The sequence below is a fragment of the Macaca nemestrina genome, chromosome 19 (genome assembly GCF_043159975.1).
Source record: "Macaca nemestrina isolate mMacNem1 chromosome 19, mMacNem.hap1, whole genome shotgun sequence".
Classification (NCBI taxonomy): Eukaryota; Metazoa; Chordata; class Mammalia; order Primates; family Cercopithecidae; genus Macaca; species Macaca nemestrina.
Window position 1 is genome coordinate 59,941,687 of NC_092143.1, and position 21,427 is coordinate 59,963,113.

The 21,427-nt window shown below is 41.9% G+C and overlaps 1 protein-coding gene and 1 pseudogene across 2 annotated transcripts in view; one reads left to right on the forward strand and one right to left on the reverse strand.

Moving 5' to 3' along the window:
- Positions 1 to 11,815: 11,815 nt before the first annotated feature.
- On the forward strand, positions 11,816 to 12,482 carry LOC105498280 (small ribosomal subunit protein uS8-like; annotated as a pseudogene).
- The window catches only part of LOC105498269 (ring finger protein 125), a 55,437-nt gene continuing 46,470 nt past the window's right edge, over positions 12,461 to 21,427 (reverse strand). For both annotated transcript variants that reach the window (XM_071085495.1, XM_071085494.1), the window contains one exon: positions 12,461 to 20,200. In XM_071085495.1, the coding sequence (XP_070941596.1) occupies positions 20,114 to 20,200 (87 nt within the window). In that variant the 3' untranslated portion in view covers positions 12,461 to 20,113. The remainder of the gene's footprint in view (positions 20,201 to 21,427) is intronic.

Below are 21,427 nucleotides of genomic sequence, written 5' to 3' on the forward strand. Positions count from 1 at the left end.
ATTCCTGTAATTCCAGCACTTTGGGAGGTTGAGGTGGGAGAAGAGCTTGAGGTCAGGAATTTGAGACCAGCCTGGACAACATAGTGGGACCCTGTCTCTACAAAAAAATTTTAGAGAGCCGGGCGCGGTGGCTCAAGCCTGTAATCCCAGCACTTTGGGAGGCCGAGACGGGCGGATCACGAGGTCAGGAGATCGAGACCATCCTGGCTAACATGGTGAAACCCCGTCTCTACTAAAAAATACAAAAAACTAGCCGGGCGCAGTGGCAGGCGCCTGTAGTCCCAACTACTCGGGAGGCTGAGGCAGGAGAATGGCGTGAACCCAGGAGGCGGAGCTTGCAGTGAGCTGAGATCCGGCCACTGCACTCCAGCCTGGGCGGCAGAGCGAGACTCCGTCTCAAAAAAAAAAAAAAAAAAAAAAAATTTTAGAGGCCAGACATGGTGGCTCACACCTGTAATCCCAAAACTTTGGGAGGCCGAGGTGGGTGGATCACCTGAGGTCAGGAGTTTGAGACCAGCCTGATCAATATGGAGAAACCCTGCCTCTGCTAAAAATACAAAATTAGCTGGGCATGGTGTTGCATACCTGTAATCCCAGCTACTTAGGAGGCTGAGGCAGGAGAATCGCTTGAACCTGGGAGGCGGAGGTTGCAATGAGCTGAGATCATGCCATTGCACTTCAGCCTGGGCAACAAGAGCAAAACTCCGTCTCAAAAAAAAAAAAAAAAAAATAGAAATTAGCATGGTGTGGTGGCTCACACTTGTAATCCCAGCTACCCAGGAGACTGAATTAGGAGGATTACTTGAGCCTGGGAGGTCGAGGCTGCAGTGAGCCATGATCACTCCACTGCACTCCAGCCTGAGCAACAGAGAACCTGTCTCAAAAAAATAACAAAAAACTACAAATATCTAGGTGCAGTGGTGTGCACCTATAGTCCCAGCTATTCGAGAGGCTGAGGCAGGAGGATTGCTTGAGTCCAGGAGTCCTACCTAGGCAACATAGCAAGAGCTTGTCTCTTAAAAAAAAAGACAAATCTACTCCCCCATCTAGATGTTTCTGTGTCTATATGTGCTACGTGGAACTGCTGCAAGCAGGATGAAACCATGCAAAGAGTCAGCTGTGAAAAGATAAGCCAATGTGCTGAAGGTGGCAAAGTTGAAAGATGGAAAGAATATATAGGTTCTTGATGTATTAATAGTTGAGTTATTCAATTAGTCAACCCCGAAACTGCCCTGCCTCCTATCAATCAAGATTAATTAAACACCTTCTAGTTTGAACCATTCTCAGTGGGTTCTTTGGTTATTTGTAGCTGGAAGTATCTGACCTAGGCATTTGCTTGTTCACAACTCAATCCCTTTCCGCATCTCTTTCCCTGTTCTGCTTTGTGTTGTTGGAGCTGACTCTTATAAACTGTTTCCCAGTTTCCCTTGCCAGCTGACATCTGGCTATATTCAGCCAATACGAAGCACCAAAGAGAGATCAGGAAGGAAGGAAGGACAAAACCAAGTTATTCCTCCCTCTCTCTCTCTCTCTCTCTCCCTCTCTCTCTCTCTCTGAGAAGGAGTTTCACTCTTGTTGCCCAGGCTGGAGTACAATGGCAGTCTCGGCTTACTGCAACCTGCACCCCCACGTTCAAGTGATTCTCCTGCCTCTGCCTCCCAAGTAGCTGGGATTACAGGCGCCCGCCACCACACCCGGATAATTTTTTGTATTTTTAGTAGAAATGGGGTTTCACCATGTTGGTCAGGCTGGTCTCAAACTCCAGACCTCAGGTGATCCTCCCGCCTCGGCCTCCCAAAGTGCTGGGATTACAGTTGTGAGCCACCTCGCCCAGCTCTCTCTCTCTCTCTCTCTCTCTCTCTCTCTCTCTCTCTGCTTCTGGCAGTGGTTTCATTTCTTCCTCAGTTTTGGCTTCTGTGAGGCTGCACTTCCTTCGGTCCTGCTTCCTGCTGGGCAGGCCCTTCCTTTTCTCAATGCCTTGTGTATTTGCCTCACTGTCGCACTTGGCCTTTCCGCTCTTTCAATGTCTTTGTAATTAGTTTCCCATATCAATCATCCTGTACTGAACCACCCTTGCAAGCTCCGCTTTCCTGAATGGCCCCTGTCCCATTTTCCTAGCTGAATCAACAGTTCAGAAGGAGAGGAGAGGCAAGTGAGAAAGAAATGCCGCAAAGTGGTTCTTCCTTCCCAAATACAAGGAACTGGGTTACTTTTCATTGTAAGCTTAAATTCTCTCCTCACAGCTCTACAAAGTAGCTGAAATGGAAGTTCAAAAGTGAGATTAAATTAACTATAGAAAATGAAGGAATTTATCCTTTTTGAATTCACCCCAGTTTGAGACAGTTACATTTCAACTTCTTCATAAATGTCGTTATGAACATGAACTTTCATGACATTTAATTTCATATCATCCATATTTTATGTATGATTATACAGCTTCCATTTTTAGCAGTGTTCCTATGAGTAGCCCCAGTGACCCTGTTCATCCTGTGGGATCTGGCCTCTGTGTTACCGTTGATTAGAATAGAGGTGAATATAATCCCAGCCTGTGACAGCCACTCTCTCTCTCCCAAGTCTGTGGAACTGAGATTTTGATATTCTAGTTAGTCTATATTAAATCCCTTAATTTGGAAGGCATGTTAACACAGGAGCTGTGGGGCAGCCACCTTCTCCCTTGCCCAAACACACAAATCAGTTAGTAGAAAGAGAGCAAACCAACAGTGAAACGGATATTCAGAATGCAGCTAAAGTCGCTTCACTGAATAAACTATGCTGTCCTAGGAGGCAGAGCCCTAGATTAGATCAGTAATGATGAATAGATTTCAACAAAACAAATCTCACATTTCAACTTTTATTTGATACTGTTCTTGGTTTTTTTGTTTGTTTGTTTGTTTGTTGTGGAGACAGAGCCTTGCTTTATCCCACAGGTGGGAATGCAGTGACGCGATCTCAGCTCACTGCAACCTCCATCTCCTGGGTTCAAGTGATTCCCCTGCCTCAGCCTCCCAAGTAGCTGGGATTACAGGCATGCACCACTAAGCCTGGCTACTTTTTGTATTTTAGTAGAGATAGGGTTTCACCATGTTGGCTAGGCTGGTCTTGATCTCCTGACCTCAGGTGATCCACCTGCCTCAGCCCCCTAAAGTGCTGGGATTACAGTTGTGAGCCACCGCGCCCGGTCAGTTGTTTTTTAATCTTTGGGAGAAACATTTAAATTTGAAGCTAAAAGATCTTTCTCCCTTTCTCTCTTGCTCTTCTCTCCCTTTCTCCCTTCTTTTTCTTATCTTTCCTCCCTCCCTCCTTCCTCTTTTTTCCCTTTTTGTTTTTCCTTTACTCCACATTTTTTTTTTCGAGACAAGGTCTTGCTCTGTTGCCCGGGCTGTAGTACAGTGGCACAATCACAGCTCACTGCAGCTTCAAACTCCCAGCCTCAGGCCATCCTCCTGCCTCTGCCTCCTGAGTAGTGGGAACTATAGGCGCACACAACCACACTCAGCTAATTTTTGTAGAGATGGGGTTTTGCCATGTTGCCCAGGCTGGTTTCAAACTCCTGAGCTCAAGCAATCTGCCTACCTAGGCCTCCCAAAGTGCTGGGATTACAGGCATGAGCCACTGCACCTGGCCTTCTCCACATTTACTAACATCCTCTGGGCATTGTTCTGCCCTGGCTTCCTCACCAGGACAGAGGCAACTATAACAAGATTAGTTCCACTATCACACTGGAGGCAAAAACCTGACACCAGTTTTAAAAAGCAAACAAAGCCTACATTTTAGGGAAACAGAAGAACCCTCTAGCACACATATAAGCCCTTCTTTCTGTACATGAAGTTCAGTTATTCCAGCCTTCCCCTCAATACATAGGCATTTATTATTTTCTCAAAAGGAGGTAATCCAAAGTCCCTCCTAGCAGCAATGTCACAAGGTCATGAGACCACTATTTTTCCAGTTCAGTATCTCAAAAAAATTAACTTTCCCTTTACTTGGGTCTTAATCTGGTCCAACTTTGAGATCTCATGATACTGCAACCTTAGACCAAATAAGAAATGTAATTCCTATCAACCATCTGTTATATACCACAATGGAGAGCAAATACAACTACAATGAAAACTTCCATTTAGAACATGGAGGCCGGGCGCGGTGGCTCAAGCCTGTAATCCCAGCACTTTGGGAGGCCGAGGCGGGCGGATCACAAGATCAGGAGATCGAGACCACAGTGAAACCCCGTCTCTACTAAAAATACAAAAAAAAAATTAGCCGGGCGCGATGGCGGGCGCCTGTAGTCCTAGCTACTCAGGAGGCTGAGGCAGGAGAATGGCGTGAACCCAGGAGGCGGAGCTTGCAGTGAGCCGAGATCGCGCCACTGCACTCCAGCCTGGGCAACAGCGTGAGACTCCGTCTCAAAAAAAAAAAAAAAAAAAAAAAAAAAGAACATGGAAAAGGGGGAAGAAACCACAGGACATGTACCATCTGTTGCTGGACAGAATTAATAAAGCAAAGCAGAGAACCACAGCATCTCATGGGCATCATTTGGTTGACATTGCAACAGTGAGAGCTCTATTGCCAACAAATCTAGCTTCTCTGATACTGCCTTCTGGGATTATTTCTATTGTCAAGGGAGCATCTGAAAGGACATTAGAGGAGACTACCCTGTTTGGGGGAGAGAGGATGGATATATCTCACTTACAATTCACTTTTTGTTAAAGGCACTGGAGTCCAAAAATGCCCTGAGGACCTTAGGGTCTCCAAAGAACTGGTTTTAATAAATCACAGGCCTGTTATACAAATTGTGTTTTCCCAGTGCTATAATTCTAATAAAAACTTAGTCACCTGACCATCAGTTTCATTTTAGGGGAAATTCCTAAAAATAAACACCAAAAATGTCAGGTCAGCAGGGCTGCTAAATTGAAGAGCCAAGGCTGGCCTACACCCATAGAGTTTCCATTTCTTAGCAGCAACTCTGGGGGCAATATATATCCCAGTACACTCTGCTTGACAAACTTTATATCAGGACAGCATGAAGAAGACTGACTGGGCTGGCAGAGAGGTCCTCTCTATTCCCTAAAATATTGCCTGGTGATCTGAATTCACAGCATCCTGAATCTACGCTCCCAAGTTGCAGACCTCAAACTTGGCCCAAATAAACTCTCTACTTACATTTAAACAGACATATAATATAAATACAAATATAATATATATGATGTGTGTGCATGTATATATGTATGTGTGTTTGTGTGTGTGTATATATATGTACCAGTCCAATGTATTTTTACAGGTAGTGACATCCTATTTGATTTGCCAGGAGAGAAACCAGTGTGAAGTTTTGATTTCCTATTTGATTTGCCAGGAGGGAAGCCAGTGTAATGTACTGAATACCAGTCCAATGTATTTTGTACTGGTAGTGACATCCTATTTGATTTGCCAGGAGGGAAGCCAGTGTGAGGTCCTCTAATGTAGCTCAGGGAGCCAAGATTCCCCAAACCCTCCATTCCATTCATGCCTTCCCACTCCAGTTGCCAGGATCTCAAACTTTCCCACTCAGCATTTCACACTTACATACAGAAAAGGAAGTGAATCAAAGAACTTGACGTCTGTACCTCAGTCCATAAAATGATTACTTTCTTCATTCGGACCTCCACATTCTCAATTCCCAACTTCCTTTTTTCTACTCACATCCAGAAAAATCTCCATGGAAGAATGGAAATTTCTGGTTGTACCTATTGAAAGTACTCAGGAAAAATCAACACAATCTGATTTATCAGTCTGGGTCTAATCATGAGATAGAAACCACACAATAATTTGAACAGAGAAAGTTTAATATTAAAAATTTTAAATTGTAATATATTTTATAGGCTGAACCGTATCCTTTTCTCTCCCCAATTCCTATGTTTAAGTTCTAACCCCCAGTACCTTAGAATGTGACTCTTTTTGGAGGTACAGCCTTTTAAAAAGTAATTAAGTTAAAATGGGGGTGATACTAACTATAACTGGCAACTCAATAAATACCTAAGAGATGGTACAACCACTGCAAATGGTGGGGGAAACAAGCAAACAATGTTCTGTGCTTTAAGCTTCATCCAAAGTTTGGAGAGAGACCAGTGGGTGAAAAAAATAGCAACAGAGAGTAAAGTTGTTGTCTCTATATTTAAATACTTTATTTTTGAAACCCTAAGAACTTTGCCAGTAAGATGACATTTCTTCTTTCCTAAATTTCACTGACAATTATAATTTCCTAAACTGGGTGTCATAGAACTATATATACGCCGTGGTATTTGCTTAAGATTTTTTGTTTGTTGTTTTTTTCTTTGTGTTTAAAAAACACAAAACATGACATTTACCATTCTGACCTTTTTTTTTTCAGATGGAGTCTCGCTGTGTCACCTAGGATGGAGCCCAGTGGTGAGATCTTTGCTCACTGCAACCTCTGCCTCCTGGGTTCAAGCAATTCTCCTGCCTCAGCCTCCTGAGAAGCTGGGATTACAGACTTACAGGCCTGCGCCACCACGCCCGGTTAATTATTGTATTTTTAGTAAAGACAGGGTTTCACCATGTTGGTCAGGCTGGTCTTGAACTCCTGATCTCGTGATCCGCTTACCTCAGCCTCCCAAAGTGCTGGGATTACAGGCGTGAGCCACCATGCCCGACCCTTATTTGTTTGTTTGTTTATTTATTTATTTATTTATTTTTGAGATGGAGTCTCGCATGGTCACCCAGGCTGGAGTACAGTGGCACCATCTTAGCTCACTGCAAGCTCCGCCTCCCGGGTTCATGCCATTCTCCTGCGTCAGCCTCCTGAGTAGCTGGGACTATAGGCATCCACCACCACGCCCGGCTAATTTTTTGTATTTTTAGTAGAGACGGGGTTTCATGACCTTTTAAACCTTTTTTAAGTGTATAAGACAGTAGTGTTATCTATAGTCACCTTGTTATGCAACAGATCTCTAAAACTTTTTATCTTGCGGAACTGAAACTCTGTACCCATAAACAACTCCCCTTTTCTACTTTCAACTACCATTCTGCTTTCTGTTTCTAAGACTTTGATCACTTTATTAAGTTTTTTAAATTAGAAAGTTACTGTTCCTCTCTTTAAGGTAGTTTTAAAACCAGCATGCCTCAAGGCCAAAATTTCTGGAGGATACATCCTTGAAATCCTGTCAAAGGACAGTATGATTTTGTTATAAGACTTTGACCTTCTTGCATACATTACTAAGAGTGTTTCAAAGGCACAAAGTGAAACACCCTTAGAGGTATATCAAAACATAGTGGATAGGCCGGGCGTGGTGGCTCATACTTGTAATCCTAGCATTTTGAGAGGCCGAGATGGGCAGATCACCTGAGGTCAGGAGTTTGAGACCAGCCTGGTCAACATGGTGAAACCCTGTCTCTACTAAAAATACAAAAATTAGCTGGGCGTGATGGTGCGTGCCTGTAATCCTAGCTACCCGGGAGTCAGAGGCAGGAGAATCGCTTTAACCCAGGAGGCGGAGGTTGTAGTGAGCCAAGATTGCACCACTGCACTCCAGCCTGGGCGACAGAGCGAGACTTCATCTCAAAACAAAACGAAAACAAAAACATAGTGGATATGAGAGCTAAATATTTTCTTTTTTTTTTTTTTTTTTTTTTTTTTTTTTTGAGACAGAGTCTCGCTCTGTCGCCCGGGCTGGAGTGCAGTGGCCGGATCTCAGCTCACTGCAAGCTCCGCCTCCCCGGTTCCCGCCATTCTCCTGCCTCAGCCTCCCAAGTAGCTGGGACTACAGGCGCCCGCCACTGGGCCCGGCTAGTGTTTTGTATTTTTTAGTAGAGACGGGGTTTCACCGTGTTAGCCAGGATGGTCTCGATCTCCTGACCTCGTGATCCACCCGTCTCGGCCTCCCAAAGTGCTGGGATTACAGGCTTGAGCCACCGCGCCCGGCCGCTAAATATTTTCTTCATTTTACCTGATTACCTAGGTTAGTCCATTTTATTTGGTTACCCAGGTTGACTCTGTAGCAGATTATTACACTGTATCATCTAGAGCCAATTAAACTCAGCAACTATAATATATAATATACAGTTGCACTTCAGAACTAGCACTGTAGCTTTAAAATGAACACAAAATAATACTGCTTCTCCTATAAGAGCTATATCACTGGACTAAATCTTTACTTTAGAACTCTGTCCAGGAGAGAAGTTGTCTGTAGTTGGGTTCATTTGATGGGCATATCTCTAAAGAGAAGGAATGCATCTGGCTTGAAGACATTATTCATGAAGAACATCTTGTGTAAGCTTGTCAAACTACTTAGTCACTAATTTATTTATCAGATGTTTATGTAGTGCCTACAGAGATGCATGACACTGTGCTAACTTCCGGAAACAATAATGCACAAATTTAGACATACGGCTGCTTTCTTCATTATAATTTTGCTCCCCATGTAGGTTTTATTACTAAGAAAGTACACTGAAAAGCTAACATGAATATTTTCATCCATTTTTTAGCCATTCATTCATCTAGTCAATGAACATGTTGTTATGGACTGCATGTTTGTGTCTTCCAAAATTAATATGTTGAAGCCCTAACCCACCATTTGATAGTATTTGGAGATGGGGCATTTGGATGGTAATTAGGATTAGATGAGGTCTGGAGAGTGGAGCCCTGAGAGGAGATTAATCCCCTTATAAGAGACTCCAGAGATCTCTCTTTCTCTCCCTCCCCACCATGTAAGGACGCAGTGAGAAGTCGGCTGTCCAAAAATCTGTTACTGAAGTCACCCAGTCTTTGGTATTTTTTTATTGTAGCCTGAACAGATTGACACATGAATTGAATTTCTAGTAAAGCCCTGTGATTACAAAGATAAATCCCAACCTTTGCCCTTAAGGAACTCCCCATCTCGTGGATCTCAGATACATTTAATGTGATACCTATAGCAATCGATGTATGGTCAAGGGATACTGGTGATATAAAGGATGGTGTGACTGACTCTACTTGGGTGGGTCAAGGAAGTCTCTGTAGAAAAATAATGAAATTTATTTCAGGCTGAGGAAAAAGTGTGCAAAATCACAGAGGAATGAAACAACATGATGTGTTGGGGATGGAAGGACTAGGGCAACAATAAAATATTTCCTAAAACAGAAGCAGTGACAAGGATTGCTCTATGAGAATTAAATTAAAACTAACTAAAGCAAAGTTTAAATATAGTAATTTAAAGATACACATTTCTTCCCAAGCTAACTTGACAGTAAACTGAATGATGTATTTTTTTTTCTTTTCTTTTTTTTTTTTTTTAGAGATTTGGTCTCACTCTGTTGCCCAGGCTGGAGTGCAATGGCATGATCATAGCTCATTGCAGCCTTGAACTCCTGGGCTTATACAATCCTCATGCCTCAGCCTCCCAAGTAGCTGGAACTACTACAGGCACATGCCACCATGCCCAGCTATGAATGATGTATTCACCAATCTTTTTTATTATTATTATTACTATTTTTAAGCTATATCCTACAGGAAGGATATTCACTTATCTAATGGCAATAACAATTAAAAAGTGCCACTATTTAACCGTTATTAGACTTTATTACATACACTCCTTTTTTTGTCGTTATGAATGGTGTTGCAATAAATTTCATCCTGCATATAGATTCCATTTGGATTAGAGTGCCAGGAAATATTTCCAGATGTAGAATTACTGGGCCAAGAGGTAAGATATCACTACCAACTTGCTTTGAAATGTGTAAGTTATACCACTATCACCAGCACAATATGCCATATCATCCTTTCATGAGGGATTATTAATTGAGAAATTTTGCTAATAGACTGAATCAAAAAATATTTATTGAAGACTGGGCCTGGTAGCTCATGCCTGTAATCTCGGCACTTTGGGAGGCTGAGGTGGGTCACTTGAGCCCAGGAGTTTCCAACAGCTTAGGCAACATAGTAAGACCCTGTCTCTACAAAAAATTTTAAAAATTAGCTAGATGTGTGTGCCTATAGTCCCAGCTACTCAGGAGGCTGAGGCAGGAGGATCACTTGGGCTTGGGAGGTCAAGGCTGCAGTGAGCCATGTCACACCACTGCACTCCAGCCTGGGTGAGAAGGTGAAACCATGTCTCAAAAAAAGAAAAAAATTTATTAGAGGTAACACTATGCCACACATTATGCTAAGAGAGAAAAATGGTACATGATTAGAGTGGTCAAGTTAATGTCTTTGATTACTGGTAATATTAGAATTTTTTTCTTCTTTCAAAAATGGGGTTTTATGGCGAGGTGGCTCACACCTGTAATCCTAGCAGTTTGGGAGGCCGAGGTGGGTGGATCGCTTGAGGTCAGGAGTTCGAGACCAGCCTGGCCAACACCACCTCTGCTAAAATACAAAAATTAGCTGGGCATGGTGGTACATGCCTGTAATCCCAGCTACTCAGGAGGCTGAGGCAGGAGAATCGCTTGAACCCGGGAGGCAGAGGTTGAATTGAGCTGAGATCACACCACTGCACTCTAGCCTGGGTGACAGGGCAAGACTCTGTCTTAAGTGCTGGGATTTCATGTCTCAAAAAAAAAAAAAAAAAAAAATTGGGGGGAAGTGTTGCTATGTCGCCCAGGTTGGAGTACAGTGGCTATTCACAGGCACTATCATAGTGCACTATAGCCTCAAACTCCTGAACTCAAGCAATCCTCCTGCTTCATGTTGGATATTTTATATATGTGTTATCATCACACACTGATGATGTATATGCGTATATATCATCAGTAGTTCTCATGATAGATTAGACAGCTGAAATATTTACTAAGTACCTGACATGTGCCATTGTTTCAGATTTTGTAGACTTTAGTGGTGAATACTTGCAATCAAAAATGTATATTCTAGAGAGAAGAAATAAACAATAAAAATGAAAATAAATGCATAAGATAACTTCCCATTCTAGTGCAGTTATGGAGACATTACAATAAAACAATAGACAAATTTGGTGGAGGAGTGACTTTGACTGGAATTACAAGAGAATTCCTTTATGAGAAGATGACATTTGAGCTGAGAGTTGAATAATTTAGAAGGCAGTCATGTCAAACTCCCAGGGAAGAGCTTTTCAAACAGAAGGAATACAAAGTGCCAAGATACAGGACTCACCGTAAGTTTGGTGTGTTTAATAAACCTAACAATGTGGATGAAGTATAAGGATCAAGGGAGGCCGGGCGCGGTGGCTCAAGCCTGTAATCCCAGCACTTTGGGAGGCCGAGACGGGCGGATCACGAGGTCAGGAGATCGAGACCATCCTGGCTAACACGGTGAAACCCCGTCTCTACTAAAAAATACAAAAAACTAGCCGGGCGCGGTGGCGGGCGCCTGTAGTCCCAACTACTCGGGAGGCTGAGGCAGGAGAATGGCGTGAACCCGGGAGGCGGAGCTTGCAGTGAGCTGAGATCCGGCCACTGCACTCCAGCCTGGGCGGCAGAGCGAGACTCCGTCTCAAAAAAAAAAAAAAAAAAAAAAAAAGGATCAAGGGAGAGAGTGGAATGAGATGAAGTTAGAGAGTTAGGCAGGACCAGGCTGTGAAGGGTTTGGAAGGGCATGGAAGGGCATAGAAGGGCCTTTAGAATTTATTCTCATAATGATGGAGGCTGGGCATGTTGGCTCACACCTGTAATCTCAACACTTTGAGATGCCAAAGCAAGAGAATGTCTGGAGTCCAAGAGTTAGAGACCAACCTGGGCAACATAGTGAGAGTTTCTACAAAAATTTTAAAACTTAGCCCAGCATGGTAGTGCATGTCTGTGATCCCAGCTACTAGGGAGGGTGAGGTGGGAGGATGGCTCGAGCCCAAAAGGTCGAGGTTGCAGTGAGCTGTAATCATACCACTGCACTCAACCTGGAAGACAGAGCGAGACCCTGTTTCAAAAAAAACAAAAAACCTCTTTCCACCATCTTTCCACATCACCACAATGGTGCACATAAATGTCCTGGCTGATGCTCTCAAGAGAATCAACAATGCCAAACACCAGGTTCTTATTGGGCCATGCTCCAAAGTCATCATCCGGTTTCTAACTGTGATAATGAAGCATGGTTACATTGGTGAGTCTGAAATCATTGATGATCAGAGCTGGGAAAATTGTGAACCTCACAGGCAGGCTAAACAAGTGTGGAGTGATTAGCCCCGGATTTGATGTGCAACTCAAAGATCTAGAAAAATGGCAGAATAATCTGCTCCCATCCTGCCAGTTTGGTTTCATTGTACTAACAACCTCAGCTGGCATCATGGACCATGAAGAAGCAAGACGAAAACACACAGGCGGGAAAATCCTGGGATTCTTTTTCTAGAGATGTAATATATATTTACAAAGAAACTGACTCGTGGACACACACACACACACAAACAACAACAAAGAAAACAATGGAGGCCCTGGAAGCATTTTAAGCAGTGAGAACGTGGCATGGCACAATCAGATTGACGCTTTTAAAGATCTCTCCAACTGCTGTATGAAAAATGGACTTTTTTTTTTTGAGACAGAGTTTTGCTCTTGTTGCCCAGGCTGCAGTGCAGTGGCACAATTTCAGCTCACTGCAACCTCCGCCTCCCAGGTTCAAGCAATTTTCCTGCCTCAGACTCCCGAGTAGCTGGGATTACAGGCATGCACCACCATGCCCAGCTACTTTTGTATTTTTAGTAGAGTCGGGATTTCTCCATGTTGGTCAGGCTGGTCTTGAACTCCTGACCTCAGGTGATCCACCCGTCTTGGCCTCCCAAAGTGCTGGGATTAGAGGCGTGAGCCACTGTGCCTGGTCAATTTTTTGTATTTTTAGTAGAGATGGGGTTTCATCATGTTGGCCAGGCTGGTCTCGAACTCCTGACTTTAGGTGATTCACCCACTTTGGCCCCCCGAAATGCAGGGATTACAGTCATGAGCCACCATGACTGGCTGAGAAATGGACAATTTCTTACATGTAGGCACGGAGTCCAATTACATAGCTCTAGGGATCCAGGCAAGAGATGCTAATGGATAGAATAGAATTGTAAAAATGGAGGTGATGAGAAATGGGCAGATTGGAATACATGTCAATGACTTCCTGATGAATCCATAATTTCAGATTCTGTACATCTGGAGAGGGCCCAGGAAAGTGCAGTTATATAACAAGTATCCCAAGTGGTTCTGATGGCAGCACACAAGGAGTATACTGAGAAAATACTGTTATAAGGGACAGAGAACATATTTGGCATTTTTGTTAATAAATAAGAAAGAACGATTCAAAAAAAGAAATCACTATCTTATGTCTGAGAAACTGACAGGTCTTTCATTTGGTAAAATAATCCCAAACTTTAAGTAAAATTAACAAAAATATTACCATGGCAGGGCCAGGCGTGGTGGCTCATGCCTATAATCCCAGAACTTTGGGAGGCTGAGGCAGGCGGATCATCTGAGTTCAGGAGTTTGAGACCAGCCTGACCAATATGGTGAAACCCCGTCTCTACTAAAAATACAAAAATTAGCCGGGCATGGTGGTGCATGCCTGTAGTCCCAGCTACTCAGGAGACTGAGACAGGAGAACTGCTTGAACCTGGGAGGTAGAGGTTGCAGTGAACTGAGATCATGCCACTGCACTCCAGCCTGGGTAACAAACCAAGACTCCATCTCAAACAAACAAAAAAAGAAAAATAAAATATTACCATGGCAAAAATGAATATCACTTCATGTTTTAGAAAGCTAGTCTCATTTTTACTTTTCACCCCTTCTTTCCACACATATTTTTAATGTCTTTACCCTGTGTACTTCCTGTCTTTGTCAACTCTGCCTGGCTTGTACTTTCATGGTTGGTATTACTATTATGCCCCAGTATCCAGTTCTCTTCTACATGAGAAGACTGCACTTCCTCAATGCCTTGACATTACATATGGCCATGTGACTTGCATTGGCAAATAATGAACAGAAATTACCTGTGTAGCCAACACAGCAGCCTGTTGTGAGGGGTGATATAGGAACACACAGTGATATACAAATGCCATGAGATGAAAGTACCCTGGAATTCTGAAGCTGGAGAACAGCTTCCCTAGAGAATAGCCAGGAACCACTGTAGACTTTGGGTGAGCCCTGGGATTTGGGACTTGTAATTGTAGCATAATCCAATTCACCTAGATCAATACTACTCCCTGTGATTCTCCTTCGTTGGGCTTCTTATATGGCTACTTCGGTGGCAATGATTAGCCTTAAGATCCATGCACTGTCTTCACTGAAATATTTAGGATTAAGACATCACATGATTTTCTAGTAATAATACAAAAACATAACTATTATCTTCAAGGATCTCAGACATGAGTATCCCTCTGTAATATTTTGTCTTACTTATTTCAATAAAGATAATCTAAATGATAAAGGTAAATCTTCTCAACTGATCCTGGGTTCCCTCAATCATCTAGAACGTCACTCAGCAAACAGAGAAGCATCAGAGGTTTCGTCAGTAACACTTGTGTTCTGTCCTGTACATGTTCTTGCAAAAAATCAAAAAATTAATATGCTCATGACATATGGGTACACATGGCAGCTACGGCCATTCAAAACTTAGTATGGATTTAGCAGGGGGAAGAATCTATCTACATCTTACCTTTTAAATTTCAGTGAAGCCTCTTGCTAGCAGAATGAATAATTCCACAGTGCTCAGTATTATGTTGGCCAAATCAGTTTCTAAGCCTTGGCACTATTGCCATTTTGAGCAGGATAATGCTTTGTTGCGAGGGGCTGTCTTGTGCACTGTAGAATGCTGAACAGCATCCCTGACCTCTATCTAGATCTCAGGCCACTAGTACACCTGAGCCCTGTTAGGACAACCCAAAATGTGTCTAGACATTGCCAAAGTCTGCTGGGAGACAAAATTATCCCCAGTTGCAAACTACTGGCCTAAATGAATGTATACCTTTCATTCATCATTGTTGCTCAATGATGAAGATTTAAAAAGCATTACTAGGTTTGAATAAAAAAGTAACCAAGATTAATGTTTAAGAATAGACACAGTAGATATTTTAATAAAAACAATGGTCCTGCCATTTTTTATTTATCATAGCAATATATACTTACAGAAGAAAAAGAATTGTACATTTTAAATTCCAATCATTACACTAATTTTTTTGTAGTTGAATAATAAAAGAATGAATCTCTTAGTGACTTTTTAATGTTTGAAAAACTTAATGTTTGAAAATACAAATTATGATATGATAAACATTCAATAACTGGAGTAAGTTCACTTCCAAATGAAAGACACTTGGCACCCAGTAACAGTAACGAAATGCAACATCACTGAAGACAGTAAGGAGGTCTGCCTGGAGGTCTCTAAGGAGGTCTGCCTGGGACCATATGTTTAGTGTAGATTCACAATCAATCCACTCTTTCAACCTACATTTTAAGAATTTAGCTTTAGAAGAATAACATGTGAATCAGTTTTTCTCTAATAAGCCTTGAAAAAGTTGTATCCTGAGGCACTATAAAGACAGTGAAACTTTTTTGTTGGTAATCAATAGCTTCAAATATTGGTTTTTACCAACGAATTAGAAATACCTTTTTATAAAAGGCCAAAGGCACAGTGAAACAATGAGTATTTGCACTTTACCATTTTAGAACTCAAAATAATTCAGAACACAAAATAATTCAGGCGACCAGCACCTAATCTGTCCTGTAGGTGGCAAAATTATCATAAGAGGAATCCAGGCACAGGAGTCAGAATTGCTGCATTGAGGTTAATAGTGACAGATGACTTAAAGCTTTATCCAAAATACAATTTTTTTTTTTTGACACAGAGTCTCGCTCTGTCACCCAGGTTGGAGTGCAGTGACCGGATCTCAGCTCACTGCAAGCTCCGCCTCCCGGGTTTACGTCATTCTCCTGCCTCAGCCTCCCAAGTACCTGGGACTACAGGTGCCCACCACCTCGCCCGGCTAGTTTTTTGTATTTTTTAGTAGAGACGTGGTTTCACCACGTAGGCCAGGATGGCCTCAATCTCCTGACCTTGTGATCCGCCCGTCTCAGCCTCCCAAAGTGCTGGGATTACAGGCTTAAGCCACCGCGCCTGGCCTATCCAAAATACAATTTTTAACTTTTTTCAAGTTTTATAGATTCAAAGGTGCCTTTTGTACTGCTCTGAATTAACAGAAGTTTGTCTGCATGGTCAACACCAATGCTTAAAAATATGTTTTCATCTCTCAGGCGCTAGACTTTCAGTCTGATGATCATTTTTCTTTTTATGATTATTCCTGAAAAATTCCTCTCCTTTTTCTCTTGTTTCCCAACAGGTTTTGCTTGATTTTTATTTATATTTAATTATTTATGTTTTTGGAGACCAGGTCTTGCTCTGTTGCCCAGGCTGGAGTGCAGTAGCATGATCATAGCTCACTGCAGTGTTAACCTCCTGGGCTCAAGTGATCTTCCAACCTCAGCCTTCTTAGTAGCTGAAAATAACAGTGTGCATCATGCCCAGCTTTTTTTTGGTTTTTTTTTTTTTAAGAGGAGTCTCACTATATTGCCCAGGTTGGTCTTGGAACTCCTGGGCTCCTGTGACCCTCCACCTCAGCCTCCCAAAGTGCTGGGATTATAGGTGTGAGCCACTGTAATCAGCCAGGTTTTGCTTTATTGTATGATCCATCCAAATTTAAGAAAGAGAGGTTGTGCAACTAAAAATTAGTTGTTACTTTTTAGCAGCTGTGAAAAGCAAACTTAAAACCAATATCTAAAAGGGAGGCTATGAGGCTCACCAGATTTCACTCAGCTTTACATTTTCCCAGTTATTTGTACTGAATAGAAGAACTGTAGCAAGACCTTTAAGGAGTTACAATAACTTACAGAAAATTTTGGGTACCATGGTTATGACTATGCTTATATGTAAGGAACAAAGAAGTTTATAAATGATCACAATTAAAAAGCTAACTCTAGTCAAATAACATTTTATCCTCAGGAGTTGATACCACTCATTTTCATGGCTTCTTTGCTTCCTTTCAAGATAGAGATACTAATCTATGCCCTGGATTCATAATTAAAGGGTCAGATATGAGAAACAGTCAGAGCCATCAAATAAACACTGGGGGCAACTGCCTGGCGCAGTGGCACACGCCTGTAATCCCAGGACTTTAGGAGGCCAACACGGGTGGATCACTTAAGGTCAGGAGTTCAAAACCAGCCTGGCCAACATGGCAAAACCCATCTCTACTAAAAATACAACAATTAGCTGGGCGTGGTGGTGCCCACCTGTAATCCCAGCTACTTGGGAGGCTGAGGCAGGAGAATTGCTTGAACCTGGGAGGCGGAGGTTGCAGTGAGCCAAGATCACACCACTGTACTCCAGCCTGGTGACAGAGCAAGATTCCACCTCAAAACAAAACAACAAAAACTGGGGTAAGTGTTAAATACACAGTTGAAGAACTAAGAATAAATGGGGGATAAAAGGAAGAAAGTACAGTATGCTATACCAGTATGTTCTGAAAATGTTGATATAGTATAACTATTTTAAAAATTGGGGTGCCAGGCGCAGTGGCCCACGCCTGTAATCCCAGCACTTTGGGATGCCAAGGTGGGCAGATCACCTGAGGTCGAGAGTTTGAGGCCAGCCTGACTAACATGGAGAAATCCCATCTCTACTAAAAACACAAAATTAGCAGGGTGTGGTGGCACATGCCTATAATCCCAACTACTCAGGAAGCTGAGGCAGAAGAATCGCTTGAACCCGGGAGGCGGAGGTTGCAGTGAGCCGAGATCGCACCATTGCACTCCAGCCTGGGCAGCAAGAGCGAGACTCCATCTCAAAAAAAAAAAAGAATAAAAAAATAAAATTAAATTAAAAATTGGGAAAGAATGGGAAAAGCAAATGGAACACTTATTTCAATTGCCATATTGGTTGTGGTTGTATTCTGAGGCAATTGCAAGTGTAAGGTAAATAAAAGAAATGAGTAATTGTGGGATGTTCTAATTCTATCATGCTCTGTGTTCTTGAAAACCAGGACTCTCAGTATAGAAGAAGAGTGGTATAGTTGTAACAGAAAGGTTAGATAAAAACCCTGTAGGCCGGGCACAGTGGCTCAAGCCTGTAATCCCAGCACTTTGGGAGGCCAAGGTGGTCGGATCACAAGGTCAGGAGTTTGAAACCAGCCTGGTTACTATGGCGAAACCCCGTCTCTACTAAAAATACAAAACTTAGCCAGGCGCAGTGGCTAATGTCTGTAATCCCAGCACTTTGGGAGGCCAAGGCGGGTGGATCACTTGAGGCCAGGAGTTCAAGACCAGCCTAACCAGTATGGTAAAACCTCCTCTCTACTAAAAATACAAAAATTAGCCAGGCATTGTGGTAGTCCCAGCTACTTGGGAGGCTGAGACAGGAGAATTGCTTGAACCCGGGAGATGGAGGTTGCAGTGCCCACTCCAGCCTGGGCAACAGAGAGGAAAGAAAGGAAAGGAAGGAAAGGAAGGAAAGGAAGGAAGGAAAGAAGGAAGGAAGGAAGGAAGGAAGGAAGGAAGGAAGGAAGGAAGGAAGGAAGGAAGGAAGGAAGGAAGGAAGGAAGGAAGAAAGACACCATGATTTACAGTCTTGCCAAAGGACTGAACCAAAGTCTTCTCAAATACAATGTGCCTGAACCTGCCCCATGTGCTAATATCTAGAGGACAGGGGAATGTGCTGAACTGTGCCATGAGTGTGCAATCAGCAAAATACAAAGTATGTGAAACTCTATAGGTCCTAGGATCAGGTTCTTCACCAGGTAAATTCTAAGGAACTAGAAAGAAGAGGGAACTTCTAGATTAAAAAAGAGATGTAAAATAAAATATACATTTAATAATTTTAAATTGATAATATTAAAATATAGATATATGCATTTAGGTGTTGCAGCAGTAATCAAATGCAACAAAGTGATTACCATTTAAATCAGTCTAGTGGTTACTTTTGTGGGGTTGTAATTGTGACAGGATACAAAAAGGACACGTGTGGTGACTGGCTGAGTCCTAAAAGAGTATTTGCTTATAATAAAGCATTCAGCTATAAATTTTGTGTCTGGTTTTCAGTACTTTTATTTCATAATTTTTAAAATGTTACAATCAAAAAAGAAATCAAAACCCTTAGGGTTTTCTACTAAAAAGTTTGGATGTTAATACTTCTACTGTAAGTATCACCTGACGGTTTTTAAGAAATTGCCTATATTGTAGAAATATTTCAAAATAAACTACAAATATTTGAAAAATGTTGAATTCTTATGTATGCAGTTACAAAAAGTCAAAGAATTAAGTATACTTTTCTAACACAAAACTTATTTTGTTACAGTATTATGTAATGTAATTTGGTTAAATGGATTTTTTTTTTTTTTTTTTTTTTTTTTTTTTTTGAGATGGAGTCTAGCTCTGTCACCCAGGCTGGAGTGTACTGGTGTGATCTTGGCTCACTGTAACCTCTGCCTCCTGGGTTCTAGCGATTCTTCTGCCTCAGCCTCCCAAGTAGCTGAGATTATAGGCGCCCACCACCACACTCAGCTAATTTTTGTATTTTTAGTAGAGACGGGGTTTCACAGATACCAGTGTTGGCCAGGCTAGTCTCAAACTCCTGACCTCTTGATCCGCCCGCTTCAGCCTCCCAAAGTGCTGGGATTACAAGCGTGAGCCACTGCATCTGGCCTAAATGGACTTCCTTGACTTCCAAAATGTTCCTTTCCAACTCCCGTACAAGATTATTAATGTTAATCTATTAGAGATTAGAGCAAGGGCATTGGAGCAGATTTCTTATTTCTTTGAATGTCTGCATTTTGTTTCACTCTCTATTTTCTTACATAGAACAAAGATTAGTTATCGTGCCTAACCATGATGGTAGTTATTAATATGTAGTATTATACACAGAGTGTTATCTAATTTGCAAACCGAGATCCTCCACCCACTTGCCTACCATGTGCCTTTTCCATATAATAACGACTGATATAGACGGTTTTTTTTTGTTAGATGTGTAGGAATCTCAAGGATGTAAAACAGATTTAAATCATCAAAATTAAAGCAGTTTTTAAATGCACTATAACAATAAACATGGACAAACATATAACTGTGTTGTACATTTTTGCCCATCAAGCATTGACAACTTCCCTTCAATTTGTTCAAGCAGCATCTTAAATGGTGCAATTCAGTGGTCCCTTTTCCCTTCGTTTTAATAAAATTATGTGGCGTTCGACTGATTCACATATTCAAGAAGTGACCGGTCTAAGACTCTTCGGATAAGAGCTTCCTCAATTATATTAAAATCCTATAATAAAGAAAAATAATTAGAAATATTCAGAGTCAATAGTATTTCAGAAACTGGAGGATGAGGGTCAATCCAACACCCTCATTTTGCAGGGAACTAAAGTTAGGAGACTTGTTCAAAGTTCCACAAAGCTTGTCATAGAACCCAGGACTTTTGCCTTGGGGCTAATGAATTTTCTCCTTCACTTTGCTGCCTATCAATTAACTAGTTACTGTCATAATAAAAAGCCTTGATTCAAAATTTGAAGTTTTTATCTGATATAATGAGAAGTTTTTAGTCATCATTACAAATCCTGCTCAGAGTGCTATGTTCCACACAAACCTGTAAAATGGAGCAAAGTTCAGGCACCCCCACAGGCTTCACCAATGCCAGCAGTACCACTGAATAGCTATTTCCGAAGAAAATGTTAAAAACAAAACTTTCTCTTTACCTCCCTATGTGTCAAAGTGGAATTCAAAATTCTATGTCAGCACATTCTATAAGTAAAACAAAAACCATTAAGAACCCTATCCTCTGCAATCCCTCTCCTCTTCCACAATAACAAAAGATGAAATCTCTATTCAAAGTCCATTCTGCAACATAAAAACAAAAAACAAAAAAAACTCCACAAAATCCAAAGGAAAGCCATAAAGCACAGCAGAGCACAAGGTTTGGTCTTCATACTGGCTTGTTCTTAGGTAATTTAGTTAACCTTTGAGCTTCAGATATTTCAGTTAAATGAAGATAAAAATACAGTATTCACTTCACGGAAGTTGCTACAACTTATGTACATATCACAATTTATTGTGATATATACATAGAGTGCTTAGCTTAGTATATAGTAGTTCAGGAAGCAAAAAATCAAAACAAAGAACACTACTTCAAGCTCACTTCCACACCCAAGAAGATGGCTGTGAGTGGCTGCAAAGTATTCTTATCAAAGTGGCTTCATCCTGCCTAGCTCTGGATCATGCTTTGTCTGAAAGATCTTTTTTTTTTTTTTTTTTTTTTTGAGACGGAGTCTCGCTCTGTCGCCCAGGCTGGAGTGTAGTGGCCAGATCTCAGCTCACTGCAAGCTCCGCCTCCCGGGTTCACGCCATTCTCCCGCCTCAGCCTCCCTAGTAGCTGGGACTACAGGCGCCCGCCACCTCGCCCGGCTAAGTTTTTGTATTTTTAGTAGAGACGGGGTTTCACCGTGTCAGCCAGGATGGTCTCGATCTCCTGACCTCGTGATCCGCCCGTCTCGGC